General features: G+C 39.4%; 1 protein-coding gene across 5 annotated transcripts in view; it reads right to left on the bottom strand.

Annotated features, from left to right (window-relative positions):
* Positions 1 to 6,510: 6,510 nt before the first annotated feature.
* LOC138624385 (5-hydroxytryptamine receptor 4) overlaps positions 6,511 to 15,848 on the bottom strand; it is a 48,599-nt gene continuing 39,261 nt past the window's right edge. For 3 of the 5 annotated variants that reach the window (XM_069704569.1, XM_069704577.1, XM_069704597.1), the window contains one exon: positions 6,511 to 7,206. In XM_069704569.1, coding sequence (XP_069560670.1) covers positions 7,113 to 7,206 — 94 coding nt within the window. In that variant the 3' untranslated portion in view covers positions 6,511 to 7,112. Of the gene's footprint in view, positions 7,207 to 13,634; positions 13,736 to 15,848 lie in introns of all 5 variants that reach the window. The other 2 variants (XM_069704585.1, XR_011311149.1) reach the window with 2 other exon arrangements.

Below are 15,848 nucleotides of genomic sequence, written 5' to 3'. Positions count from 1 at the left end.
AGGGTGGTGTCTCCCTATGACTGGATTAGTTGGGATGTTTTGGACTAAAAACATACTAAACAGTGCGAAAAATGCATAGAAGTGATAGTAAAAATATAGTTGTTTTTTTTTTTTCTTTCGATGTTTAAACAATGTGTAAACATAGAATTATGCTCACCAGAAATGTATACTGCAAATGATATCCAAACTCGTTCCTCCTCTCCAGTCACAAGTGTGCTGTTGAAGAAGTCCTCCATTCTCCTTAGGTGCCCTCATGGCTGTTATGTTACTTCAAACCAGAACTGCAAGCACCGATGAACATTGAAGGGACGGAAATCTTTGCTATTGAGTTTCATGCATTTAAGCACACTGAAGCTCTCAGGCAAAGGATTTGGACTATTGCGAGGCTGTTTTTTTTGTGCAGATAGAACTATTCAGTGAGGAGAATCATTTCAGCAAATTAAACCTGTAAACATGGAAAAAATATATATACAAAGAGAGAAACAAAATGTTAAAGAGCAGTTTAGGTGTTGTGGTAGCAGAATGTGCCATACAGTTGTAAGACAGGACTTGTCATCGTAGGAAAGGTGCCAAGACAAGAATGCCATTTAGCAGCTTGAAGCTACAGAACTGAAGCTGCCTAATGGCATTCAGCCATCACTAATTGTATCATTGACACCCTTGGTTTTCCTTTAACATGTCAAAATGTGAAAAAGGTCCACTGCTGGAATCTTATTTACTCCAGCTGCAAGTAAAATTTCAGTTGCTTGTGTTGCAGCTACATCTAGTGGTCGTAAGGAGAGCAGCAGGTAAGCTGTCAGAGCTGATATTAGAGCTACAGATGCTGCCTTTTTTTCCTCTCCACCCTTTATTGTCCACACTACACTTGTCATATTTTAGACTTTCAAAATATACTCCAGAGACTTTTTTCACAGCACCCTTGTAGGATGGATAAATAGTCTCCCAACAGGCAGGCAGCCAATATCACAGATAAAACACCTCCCTGTTTGAACTTCTTTCATGGTCTTCAAAACAGGACCACGTGTTGCTGTAAACTTCCGCATATATCTGTTAGTTTCATCGTCATAATTTCAGTTAAGCTGAGCAGCTGGATGTCCTCTGAATGCTCCTTGAGCGTTGCACTTCACCTGGCTCTGGGTAGCCCTGGTTAGGACTCTTCCTCTGCATGGAAAACAATCGTAGATGGTTCCTTAAGAAAAGATGAGGAACCATCAAGTGGCTGTGCTGCTCTTTTTATTCATGCATTTGCCCAACCAACCAGTTTGTACTCATCCACAAGTCCTCACACTTCTGATAAATAGCAAATCACGCCTCTCACCTTTGCGTCACTTATGAGTCAACTTTTCAAACATGGGCTCCTTGTGGCAGCTACCGCAACTAAAGCTCTCGCCAACCATTCGGTACAAGGAGTGTATTCTGTCTCTGGCCTCAGAGGGCATTAATGAGCCAATTTAATGACTGAGCCCAAAAGGAAGCAAAAGAGATGCTGCATTGGAAATTCATCTGAATAACTGTCAAATAAAAGCTGTATTTTTTTTTTTTGCATAATGCATCTGATGAGCAGCCCAACGTCTGATGAAAAGCAGTCTGCAGCCGCTTGGCTAAGCTTTTCTATAGGGACCATGTGAGAGTGTCCCACACAATCAGCGGACGCTCCCGAACGCGGCTAGTCTCAGTGTACTGCAATGAAGCTGAGGCTGACCTCTTACCTCCATGTGGAAGCAGATAAGTAATAAATCCCCCGGTGGGCTTTATTCCCAAAAAATTCGCATTTTAAATCCTCGAGCAAATTGTTTTTTCAGTGAGGCTATCTGTTAGAAATACAGATTAGGTTGGATTCACAGAGGAACAAAAACATCTCCTGTTTCAACTCACATGACAGGTTTGTTTGGGCCCATAGAAGGACAAAGTACGGAATCTGTGTCTCACGAAGTTCCAAATAATTTTCAGTTCCTGCAGAAGTTTCAGATTCATTTTAGAGCTAAAATGCTTTTAGAAAGAAAAAAAAAAACAAATCCAGCTCTGGCACTTTGCTGAGACAAAGTCTTAAGATCTTCAGCCTTTGGATAGGATATAATCCCAGAGAGATTGTGCTGGAGTCAGAAGGCTCACAGAATAATGAAGTCCTCCTTTGGATTTTCCTTGATTGCTTAATGGCCAGGACACTCTGGGTCAGCGCCAATCAACCCAGCAAATCAGCTCGAAGAGTTTTTTGGGCGGCGGAGGGAAGGATTGGGGATAATCGTGTTTGCCGTTACCAAACCTGCTTCCTGGCGAGGGGCTTCGTGCGTAATTGCCGTCTTCCACTGCCAACCATAATAAAGGCTTATTAAAAATCTTCAGGCCTACACAGAATAATTTTAGTTTGAGCTTGACTCTTATGTTGTCTTACAGAAGGCAGGAGCACATCACACAGCTCAAGCTCTAATCAGCAACAGAAGGTGTGCAAAGACTAAAATAGGCTTCCTCGTACCTAAAAATGGGGAAAATGTATTTGCTTACAAAAAAAAATCTGGTAATGAGAGGCAACTGTTCACCATATTTGACAGATGTGTACAGATGGTTCACAAAAAAAGAGACCGGACCTCTTCAGGTGGTCATAAATTGAATTTTGAATGACTGTCACAATCAGACATTTCTGGTTCAGAGAATGAATCTTAATGACTCTTATATCATTTCTGATCTAGCATCATGCTGAGGTTGTACTTTTTAATAACTCTGTTTCGGACATTGCTGTCTCAAGATGAGCAGTAATTACTTTAGTGGTCCCCTGACTTATTTGTGTCCAGTGCATTGGTATGAATGAAGCTTCAAGCTCAAATTTCAAACTTTTAGGTGAAATGTGACTTTAAAATATTTCGATCTCTCACAAGTTAACATGACTATTTTTAAGGATTTAGTCTGTAGGATTTAAAGGGATTTATTGTCTGAAAGGGGAAGATGAGGAAAGGGGATTTTCAGTAGGATACAATCTGCAGCCTTGACCACTAGATGCCACTAAATCCTTCACATTTTTTTTTTTTATTTTTTATTTTATTTTTTTTTATTACCAAAATAGCTTAAAGAAGACTGACAGACTGTTGGACTTCCATTTGTTAGGTTCCCAGAAACAAGACTGAATGCAAAAATGTCTCTGTTTAGATAAATTTACCCTATAAACTTTCTAAGTACATTTAACTTTACATTTAATGTACATTTCTTCGTACTTGTTGCAGATTGGAAACTAACATCTCAAAAATGTTCAAGTTTCATTGTCAAATTCTGTTTATCTATCATTATACGATAATTTTGAAATACGGAGCTTCGACTTGGAGGCTGAGTACGGAAAAGTAAAGAAAAAGATGATGACTTAACTGTTGATTTCTGAAGGAGGAAATTGAAAATGCAGTGATGACACACTGTAGGCGGCTCATTTGGTTTCACACTTCTGGATGTCAATCTTCAAAAGGTGTTGTGATAGACAGAGAGTACAAGAGAGACAGAGTCCAATATGTAAACTGAGCAGCAAACACTGATGGGGAGTTAAACCTGTGTTATTGAGTCATATTTAGTTCCACCTTTAAGTCAGATGACTCTACAGTAAAATGTGAACAGATCACTATTTATGTTTTAACTATATATTTTGATAAAACTTAAAAAGACTGATGTGTTAGTGAAAAGGGAATTTTAGCAGTGTACGAACGGGTTGGACCCGTGTGAGTTTTTCACCGAGGTTTAGCAGAAACCTGGAGGTACACTGACGAGTCTACCTTAAAGACCACAGCAGAAGAGGAGATTGACTGTGTGAAGTAAAGTTCTAGAAAAGTGCACAAGACGTACAACTGCTACAACGGCTTTTTCAGCAACTTCATATTATAAATTCAATCTTAGAGAACGACCCAAATCAAGTCTACTTGTATTCCTTTTTATGCATTTTATCTGTTCTATCTCATTTATTTTCTACATTTTAAAATGTTCCTTTATATCTGTTTTTATGTGAAACACTGCATGTAATTATCTTGCTGTGAAGCACTTTGAGCTGCATTTCTTGTTTGAAAGGTGCTATATAAATAAAGTTTATTATTATTGTTATTATTACTATTAATGCCAAAACCACTGAGAAGAACAAAAATAAGCTCTGCATCTCTGGGCTGACTTTAGATGTTTTTAACCTTCCACTGGTTTGCCATGTACCGTGGCCTTCACTGTACACTATAAGTCCAACACCAAATGACAGAAAACTACAAGCTAAAGACTCTTACTATTACAAGTGTTGGTAGAGACCAACTATATGGAATTTTTCCATATAGTTACAAAATATAATATAGCAAGCCAAACAATACTGAATAAATTCCATTGAGAGACATCATATCCTAATATTGACCCTGGCCAGAATGTGCTTATCAAAGCTAATTTGGAACATACTCATATTGTCTGTTATGATGTTACTAAAATGTTAAGATTTTTCATTTTCCCTGTGAAGAGAGCAGCAAATAGTTCTTCTACTGGAAAATGTGTCAATGCAAGGTGAACAGGAAAACTATGTTAATGTTAGTGGTTGATATTAAACTGATGCAGAACAGTATTACAATATTTTGACCCCCTTTTGATAATACCTTTTCATTTGTTATACTCATTCATTTTACAGGAATGTTTGGTGTTTTTTTTAGTTTTTTAACTCTGTAAAGAAATTTGATTTATTATAGGCTACAATGAAAGCAGTGATTTGCAATTCTTCTGCACATAAAATGATAAAGAGATTGAGATACTATATTTTTCCTGTTGCCATAAAAAAATATCACAAAAAAACAAGGAGAAGCCTGATTTATACAGTATTTATATTCCTTGGTTCTGTGACACTAATAACCTTAGTGTCCCGCTACTGTAAATTCTCAAAAGCATACCAAACCTTTGGCTGAAGATAGCACTTAAGAATTATACAGTAAGCTGTATATATTTTGGGGGCAGTTCAATAAGATTTGCATCTTCAGCAGGACTTACAAGGCTTTTGACTTGAGAGCCATAGAGTGGTGAAATCAGAAAGTAATGAGATGGACTAATACACACCATGTTTGTGTTTTCAGTGGAATTTGACAAATAAGGAAGATAAAGGACATTGGCCAGCCATATCATTTAAGATTGTTTAGAGATTCATGATGATGAAAAGAAAAACTTGTTACTCCAAAAAATGTTTTTACTAATTTTAAGATATATATTTACCCCAAAAGCAAAATCACAAAAATTTAACCTTTAATTTTTTTTAAATTTTTTTATGTGCTCTTCTTAAGAGTGACATGTGATACATGTGCTTCCATGGACCAATAAGAGTTTGACTGCAAAATTGTATTTCAAATATGACGACAGTTTATGGGTTGAAGGCTCATGTTATCGTTTCACAGTCAATCAAATCATATCCAAGCACATTAACAACAGCCCCAAGAAGCAGATCAGTTCAGTTTCTGAGTTAAACTCTTTATAAATAAATTACACTTTTGGTTTTTCCCCCAAACTTTTATTTTTAGTTTCTTTGAATGCTATAGAAAAAAAACCCTGATGATTCAAAATGGTGTTAAGGGCCTTCAGGCCAGACTGTAGCATAAATTCAACTTGTAAAAGGTCGCGCAGGTCTTCTCTTTTGCCTCGCCATTGTAGTTTTTAGCTGCTTCCCTCGAGCTGCAGATTCAGTTTCCAGTGTGGGAAAAAAAACAGAACAAGAATCATTTCACCTGCAGCTGCTTAGCTCTGGTCAGTGGAATCTAAAATACGTCTAAGGGTTTTAGCTGTGGTCTCTACAAATATGATGTCGTATGCCTACAACTATTTCTTGTCTCTTAGTGTCTCCCTAATTTAGTCCTTTTGTGGTGGGAGGATTATTTTCACAGCAGCTTCATCTGTATTTAAGAATGCAAGACATCGTGTTCATTTTACAGGGCATTAATCACCAGACCAGTTGTCTTCACATATTCCTGAAGCTTTTTATGTTTTCAAATACATGTGTGGCAGAGTGTTTGTCCAGTGGTTGTGTTTGTGTGTACTTCAGTGCTTTCAAACTTTGCATAATTTTATTTTATGAATTTACAAAACGACATCTCTGTAGCTTCGTCCAGGATGATGATGGTAATCACGTCCATAAAAAGCAATTTAACACTGACAGTTGGCATCCACACTGATGTACAGCTGCACGACAACTTCCCTGTTTGTCAGAGGTGCAACAAATTTCAAACTCTCAGCCGACTGACATACTCTAAGTCCAATGATGTTTTATGTCCCGTGAAAAGGTTACGTGAGAGCAGAACCGTTTTTCTGAAGCTCTAATTAGGCCTGCGTAGGAATTATTATTTTATTTTTTATATGGAAGATAATTCCATATCTTCAGTCTTTGGTGTTTTGTTCACAGATATTTCAAAATGGAATAAGCAATATAGAATGGAGATAAAAACATCCACTTTTGACATTGCATCCAGCAGTTTTGCAGTGCCATCTTTGTTGAAGGCAGTTGATGCTGGTAAAAGGCAAGTAAACACACAGCGGCACAATAAATGAAACTTTAATAAGAGCAGACATCTGTATGACCAGCTGGCTGTTAGCTCTGTTATGTTTGTTGTTTTAAGTTAGATTCAAGCAATTATTAAATGTTATCTAAGTGGTGATAAAGCAGAAGGAGTCTTGCGTCTCGTGTCTTGTTCGCAGAGTTTGGTTTGTAATTTGTTTGAGATTTTTGGTGTCGGACCGTTGGCTTGATTTTCCGATCCTGTGACCTATATGTTGAACTAATTGCAACAGTTCTTTGGGTTGTACAATAAGGCCAGGCCTGGAAACACACTGGCAGCTTGTACGCAGTCCATTGATACAAGTATTTGTATTTTGCTCCTTTAGAGTCCGAACCTTCTGCTCTTGGCTGATACACTGCAATAGTATCACCTCTGGACTTTCTTGGACAGCATCAACGTACTAAATTAAGTCAAGCAGTAATAGTGCAGCATCACAGACTGAGTATCCAGGTCAGGCAGCGTCCTCAAAAATCGACCGGTGTGGTCCGTTCATAGTAAACTGTTGAGAGGAAAAAAAAAAGAGGCCAAGAACACCAACTCAGAGGTCCCCCATGTCAGAATACGATGTCACTGTTCTGTTACTCATAGTGGTCCAAGAGAGTCCTGGGACTCATGCTCATTGGCCAGTATTGTTTGCCCGTTGTCGCTGTAGCTCCGGTTTGGCAGAAAGGACAATCTGAAAGAAAAAGACAGAGACTTATTAAACCAAACCAACTGAAGTGTGCCTTCAGGCTTTACCACACCAAAACAAAAATGATCTCTTATTCATGTGTTTTTCACATTTTCAAATCAGCAAGCACAGACGGGAGGAGAAAATAAAAGTGTCAAATCAAGTTTGGGATCCATGTCCACGTCATCATTTTTCATAATTTTATCCTGTATCACATCTGTGTGAAATTCTGTTGTAAATAGTGTAGAAATTCTTGAGTTATGGCCACATACATGTTTGGTGAGTTTACAATGACCTTTGACCACCAAGATACAAATCAGTTCATCCTTGAGTCCAAGAGAACGTTTGTACCGTATATAAAGAAATCACTTAAAGGCATTCGGGAGATATAGCATTCACGAATTAGACACCTTTAACCCAAAAACATAAATCCTCCGGCTACAACTATCATAATCAGGGAGGGATAATAAAAACAAATGAAAACAAAAGTTCAGGTCAAGGCAAACCAAGCTGCATCGTAGCTCTGCTGGCAGAAACAAACAAAGAGGAGCTTCTGTGGCACAGTCAGTGGGAATCGAAGAGGAAGAAGGCATGGGAAATTTAAAAAGAGTGACTGGGAACCGTTGTCGACATTCTTCTCAAAGTAGGCGAGCCCTCTGCAGAGAGGGAGGAAGAGGAGTCAGGAGAAAGAGCGCAAGCAAAGGCAAACTGTTTAAAATGGCAAACATAGTTTTACCGTTTGTTTTTGCAGTGACAGTTTATTTGAAGAACAAATCAAATTTTAAGTATAAAAATGCTGAGAATCTCCAGAATGAACTTAGTTAGTGGTTTAGTGTGTGTACTTTGTATTTTTACTGGTCTGTTTACAACCAACTGGAATGATCTCAAGAAAACAGCAGTGCAATTTATTTGTTTTTAATCCAAATGGATCATGATGTTCTGGTAGTTTTACAGCCATGGAAGTTTTACTGTTTCTAAATACGACAGAAAGCTGTTATGAGACACTTCAATTCGACGCAAGAGATAAAGTACATTGGGCCTTTTACTACAGCTATCGACCAATAGATTGTATAAATTATACAAATTCATGATGTCAGAAAACATCACATTCTTTGTGCATACAACCTATATTTATCTCGTCCTTTATTTAAAGACCAGATTTGTAGCAATATGATGCATTGCTCACCAAAATGAGAGAGAACTCCATGGTTTATTATTATAGATGTATAATGACAATGTTAAAAAAAAAAAAAAAAAAAAGATCAAATTAAACTATGTCCTCATCTAAACACATTTCAGAACAAAGCAGGGATAGATTCCTATGGGATTTAATTGATCTCCTTATCACTAAAAAACAAAGCTGTTGTTTGTCGAGAGACTTCCGCCCCACTGCATATAGAGACCGCCACAGCATCTCCACAAACTCTACAGACAGCTGTACGACTGTGACCCTGGACTTAGCGTAGCTAATTTAGCGGGATGCCACGTGTACTCAAATGAAACTGAATCACACCCACCTGCTGAAGAGATAATATATGTTTTTTTCTTCCTAAAGATTAGTGATGGTGAGTTTTTACCGCCAAAAATATGGGACAACTTTGAAGCTGCACAGCTGGGCTAGTCTTTTCCTAAAATGAATGTTGTGTTAGACCTTGAAATATAAGGTTGATCAATAACCGGTACTCCCTGATCTGACATTTATGAAGAAACAACCTTTTGTTTTCCAGTGGACTACATGAAAACATACAGTCAACTAGATTCAAAAGGGCAGCTTTTCTCAATACTTCAAATACTGGCATGTGGAGCGATGCGGTTTCCACTTCACAGAAATGAAATAATTGTTATCTGATATTTAAGAGCTCTAATTTTACACATAGAAACAACATAAATCATTCACTCAGAACAACCATCACATGCTCACACACAACCACACAAATTAAAACAGTCTAAAATTTGATTTTCATTTTCAAACTATTGGAGCAGCCTTTAATCAATCACCAATGATAATTACGTGACATGTGTTGTGCGCCGAAACCTATCAAGCTGTAAACAACAGGGACTCTCCCCAAATGTGAGCACAGTGCAACATTATGGTGGTGAATGACCACTGCAGAGTTTGCAGACTTTGCCTTCAATGTCTTTATATATGCTAACGTTGCTACATCAAGCTCTTCCACCGCCGCCTTTGTTGAAACTACATTTCAAAGCAAACACTTCGTGTTCAGCGTCGTCGCACTTCGCCCACCCCCACTGGTTGCGGATTGGTCCAGCCTTCAGTGTGGTTGACCAAAACTTCATGTGAGCAGGGTTTATAATCACAGTGAAGACTGGAGCGCAAGACTAGAGCAGTAGGCAGGCGGAGCCAGGGTTACCAACTCCAAACATAGTGTTTTAAATTTCATCGCTGGTGAAATCAACAAGTTTGACCATACAGAGAGAAACTTTGCATCTGACTGCCTTCAGTTGAACAGTAATACTATTATTTTGCACTCACAGTATGACTCAAAAGCCTCAATCTCTTCACTTGAAGAGGCAACGAGTCTCACTTTGTCATCTTTCTGCCCGTGTGAAGACTGTAGGACTGGCGACTCACCAGAGGGGATTGACATGATTGGCTTGGCTTGTTCGGATCTGATCAGTCACTACAATGACCACACACACACACACACACACACACACACACACACACACACACACACACACACACACACACACACACACACACACACACACACACACACACACACACACACACACACACACACACACACACACACACACACACACACAGTCTGTCCATGTGGAGGCATGTCTGGGGTGAGGAGGCAACGGGGCAAGATAAATAGAAACGTTCTGTAACTTCTGCTCCTCTGTTTTGTGTGTGTTTTATGTACAGTGAGTTTGTTTACTATCCAAACACAGCTCTGTCTCTGTCTGTCTGTCTGTCTGTCATACAGTCGGGCATGAGATTCCTACCAGCCACCAGCCAGGGGAGGGATCAGAATCAGTATGTGACAAAGCCACAATGAAATACTGAGGAAATTCAGGGATCAGGGTCATAAATAAACACTGGATGACAGTCTGGGCTCTGAAAACCTTCCCAGAAACACATAAACATGGTCCCCACAAATTAAATGGATATACAACTAATTTGTATTGATAAATACTATATGTTTAGGACAACCTTATGACCATGACCTCTTGACACTGCTTTTATTGCAGTATTATGAAATTACGCGATACCAGGTCTTTCTCGCATATTTCTGTGACATCATCTGAACTGTGTCACTTCACTGGCTCAAATCCGCGTGGCTACGAGGATCATAAGGGGTCCAACCAACAGTGACGTCACCCATTGGTTTCTGAACTGCTGTTATGAAGCCTCGAGTTTGACTTTTCAGCTGTTGTAATCTTGCTAGTTCGAAGCGGTTTGGAGCCAGAAGTGACCATATTTGGACGAGCCGGGGAGGAATGAGCGGTAGATCTGATTGGAAACCTGAGGATACTACGCCCCGCCCACCTATAGAGGAAACCTGACTATACCACAAGCATGTCAATCAAACAGACATGACCCCCCCCCCCCTCCCCAAACATACCACTTTTTGAAGGCCTAATATCTAATTAATGATGGAATTATTTTAAGATGAACCACGAGGAAACTGATGAGAAGGAGGGCCTTTAGCAAACAACACCATTATAACTTGCGGAAAAAAATCTATAATAATAATAATAATAATAATAAAAACTTGATTTGTATAGGACTTTTCTAAACTCATGTTCCACTAAATCAACTAAAATCAGCAAAGGCTCCTCCGATAAACGTACTTTTTAAGAAGCGATTTAAAAGATGCCACTGACTCTGCTTATTTCCTCCGGCAGCTCATTCCATAACTTGGGGGGCGCTCTGCTTCCGGAACAGATCAAAGTTTTTTGTCTGAGGATCTCAGACTACAAGCAGGTTTATATGGAGCAATAAGGTCAGCTAAATCGGAGGGAGAGAGGTTATGAAGTGTCTTAAAAGTCACCAGTAAAATCTTAAAATCAATTATAAAACATACAACAACATAAAACATTGCAAGGAGGCTAAAACTGGCAACTTTATATTTCATGACATATGTTTAATGGAAGTCTGGGGGAGCCGGTGGCTTTTTGAAGCCAACCGGCCCTCGGTGGTATTGCACTTTATTGCACTTCAACATTGGCCTCATTTTTTAGAACTGGAAGCTACGTCCACTTTTATATGCAACAATGATCCAAACTGACTTTCTATTTCTGTGGTACTGGCATGTGATTTTAACATAAATTTTTTTTACAACACACTATTTATTCATGACAAACAGTGTGTTAACGGACCTGAACTGGTCCATAAATGTGTTTTATAAATCCGGATAAGCCCATGTCCTGGTTTTCAGAAAAAACAACAACCACATGCTACAGTAGGTATTGATTATTAATTGGGTTATTTACAGAGACAGTATATATTAATAAGCAAAAATACAAATAGGCTGGAGTTAACCAAAAGGCTTTTAGAAATGGGATAGAAAAAATACAGAGCATTAATAAGTATTTGCTATATCTTACAAAGTGTTCTGGGTTTGTACTTTTGTTGTCTGAAAAACGTTGTTGCTCCAGCAACAGCCGTCCCCACTGCCTCAAGGAAGATTACAACTTTATTGAGTTTATTTTAATTGAATTATTTCACAGAAATCCTTGAATAGATCCTCCTGAAATAGCATTTCACCTATTTGCTCTTTATTGAGACAAAATAAATGCCCGCTTATCCTGGAGCTCTGAACCTGGAAGACATTATGTGAAAACTCCATGCAACTTCTTAGTAGGGATGAAAATCAAAACCACATTAATGCCATCATAAATAATTTCAAGCTTAAATTTTAGCATTATGAAATTGATACTGTCCTTCATCGCTCGGTGTGCTTTGGACCTGGTTTCCTCTTAGCTTAAGACTGATTCAGATTTAAAATCACATGTACAGTTTGAACATAACACTAAAATGCTGCCGACAGAGCGATGATGTTGTTTATACTTCTTATCATTACAAATTATGGCTCACTTTGCCGCACTTACATATATGGTATTTTTCAAAAGCCAAACATGAACATGTTATCCTTAAATCGCAGATGCAGGGCTGAAGCGTATGTTTTGACTGCACATATCAGATGATATATGACGCTTAAGCACATTCCCATTAAATATATTAGTCCATATACATTGCGCACATCACTTTCCTTGGACATTTAGTGCACCAGCTTTTAACAGCAGGCCGCGTGGCTTCAATTTAGCAAGTTTCATGTGTAGCATTAAAAAAAAAAAAAAAAACTCAGTTATTTTTTCTTTCCATAAGAGAACATTCCTAGAAATTAAATCAAATCCCATAACATCGGTTTCATGACGAAACTGCTGGGCTCACACTTTGTCCAGAGATAGTTTAGTGGTTAATTCCCACCACAGCGTCTCCTCTAATCTGTCTCACGTTCTGCTGCTTTTTTTTTTTCTGTCCGACTGAAATGATGGAGAAAAAAATAAAATAAATAACATTCCTCATGCAATAGATGTGCAGTTTGGTGATTTTCCATCACTTGATGTAGTTTGACGGCTGTCAGCTGTCCGTTAGGATAAAAATGAAAACGTGTGGATAACATACAAAGGCTCCTGCATGGTAGGACAGGGAGAGAAGAGAATTACCCTGCAGTATTAAAAAACCCCCCCCCCCCAAAAAAACCAATTCTCATGGGAAACTTCAAGTAATGTGGAAAATGTCTGTTTCTATTCAGATACCAAAAGAATCAGCAGAACCTGAGCTGAACTGCAAAGCTGATGTATAGAGACATTTAAAACTCTGCTTGTGCAAGCGTTCACTAAATGAAACTTGTTTGACGCTACTTCGCCCATTCAGTGTATTTACATGCAGTAATTACACGGGCGGCCCCCAATTAGTCGAGTAGAAACGTTTAGGCCTGGGACCCACCGGATGCGTTGGGGTGTGCGTTACTTGTCACGCTTGCACGGCTACGGCTCGCTTGCGCATTTGTGTTCACACCTGCGGCTGCAGGTCCTACCGTTGAAAGAACGAGTTTTTCTTTGATAATGGCCATCAGTGTGCAATTTTTAAAGGTCAGACAAGTGATGAGTTGTAACCAAAAAGCAGGCACCTGATTTTTGGTTACCCTCGTTCATAGCGAGACACATATGGATACTCACGCCAAGACAGGAGCGATAGAGGGGTGGGGGGGGGGGGGTTGATGGGAGGAGGAGCAGCGGGGAAGACCCCGCCCCTTACCTGGTAAAGTGTCGCCATGATATAATTAGAAACTACACTGGGTTTTTGCTCTCATTATACAGTGTACATGTGACAACAGACCGTTTCCCTGTATAGTTTAGGTGTCGACACACTGGCTGCGTGGGGTGTGCGTTACCTGTTGCTGCGTGGAGCGTTTTCATTTCGGCGTCCACGTTAACAGATCAGAGCAGCCATGTGCGTCTCACAGGGGGGGGGAAAGAGAAAAACAACATAAAACTGCGCTTGTCAGAGGCTCTACAAATAACTTAATATGTAAATAACCAACTCCACTGTGCACTGCCAGTTTGTGCAGCATGAAATCAAATCATGGGTGAAATTGTTACACACCAACTTCTTAATTAAAACAATGTGAGTTTTGCTATAAACAGATTCATCTCAGTTGCTCTTCTGTAAAGTATGTCCAACAAGTTTTCGCCACAGTGACAGTGGACACGGCCAAATAAACCAGGACTTCAAGATTATAGCTTTACAACCAAACCAATACATTGTGCCAATCGTTGAAGAAGAAATGACAAAGGCTGCATTTATTTATTTATGTTTATGTTGCAAATCATCAAAGCTTGTTTTGAGTCAAATCTGACAATTTTGAAATAAAATAATACTGACACTGATAATAATACTCTCTTGTTGCTAGTAAAAGTCCTACTCCGTACAGTTTCCCATATTCCCACTCCAGCTACAATAATTCCTTGTCTCCATCTAACTCACAAAAAAAACAACATCACTGTCCGGAGCAACAGACACCAAGTCGCTTGCATAAAAACATCATGTGATCCGTAACGTGACCTTAAAAGAGATCAACACGAGATAGAAGAGAGGTTTGTGTTCCTTTCATTTTGTGCTAATATCTTTTCGGGGACATTAAATAATCAGATTCCTCTGTGATATCCTTACTTTCAGAGCTGAAGGAGTGAGGCGGGGGTGCTGATGGGGAGAGAAGATAAGACGTCTTTTCCCACAGGAACGCTTGAGGGGCAACGTCAGCATGAGCAGCACCAGTGAGTGACTGACCGGCAGGTCGGCCTGTGGATGTCCTCAACTATAGTTGTGCAGGTATTGTTTGAGGAGCGTTTCCTATTACACAAACTACTGTCTGGATTTCTTCTTGGAAGATGCCGCACAGATGTATTTTATTTTTACACATTTGATGCCAATAAGTGTGAACTGTTTATATTTCACATTGCCATGACCCTTTACTAGAGCTCAGAGGTTTACTGTATTTAATCCTGAATGGTAACTCCCAATCAGTTAAAATAACTGCAACTTTTGACCCTTCCTTTACAGAAAAAAATACGAGTCTCACGTTTCCCGCGTGAAAAACATGCGAATCACATGTGTAACCCGTTTACCACATGCTGCAACATGTGATGACGTGGGCACATGAATGGGCTTCACACATTACACCACGAAAAATGTTCCAAAACCACGTTTCCCCCATGGGTTGCACGTGCACAATCGTGTGTGTCACATGAGTTTTCCTACATGTGAAATTCATGTTTTTTTTTTCTTTAAGGGGTTTTTCTATCTCTGTGTGCACTTTGTGTCCGTTCTCCCACACAAACCCCCACGAAATAGAACATCAAGTTCAGACTGAAGCACTGCTTGGACAGCTACAGCACTTGAGGGAAATTCATCGGCTATCTGGCGGTGCGAATTCGTTCTGAGACCCTGGAAACTGGGCCAGTAAGGCGTTAGCGTTTCCAGTACAACAGATATGTTGGACAGCTAGGGGAACCGAGGGAGGCAACAAACCTGAAACCAAAGCATGACTGAAGTTGAATACAATTTCTCGACCAGTGAGAGTTTACGATTGGCTACACATAGTTTTTTAGGATTGAGGAGCACCTGAACTGACCTGAACTGTGCTGGCATGCAATCCTCCAAAGAAATAAAGACCCAAACAAAGAAACAGGTAGCAGAAGTACAACCTCTGTGCTGTGATATACAAGCTGTCCATGACATTTTACAACCCTTCCATTAATTCATTTTGATTTTTCTTTTTGACATGTAAAATTATGGATTTAATACAGGACAGTCTGCCGTATTAATAATGCACTACATGACTTTAGCGACCCAGATGTTAACTTCTTTCTTCCACTGCTGTAAACAATGTCAATTCCTCCCCTTCCTCTCTGAGATTTGTTTTGCCCCTGGTGGTAAATGCATGAGATACCTGCTGCCCACATCCAGGCCACCTCATTTCAGAGTTTCTTTACAAATAACCCTCACAAGTTATTCCAAATTGAAGAGTCTTGTCTCTCTTCCTGAGGCCAAACCACTGAATGAAAACAGCACAGGGTGAAACGTGGAGGGGCACAACAAAAGATCA

Source organism: Brachyistius frenatus, unplaced genomic scaffold (genome assembly GCF_029030835.1).
Source record: "Brachyistius frenatus isolate BFR_SWC_R1_liver_20210118 unplaced genomic scaffold, ASM2903083v1 Contig_3, whole genome shotgun sequence".
NCBI lineage: Eukaryota > Metazoa > Chordata > Actinopteri > Embiotocidae > Brachyistius > Brachyistius frenatus.
Note: the sequence above shows the minus strand (reverse complement) of the source record. Positions and strands in the feature narration are given on the sequence as shown.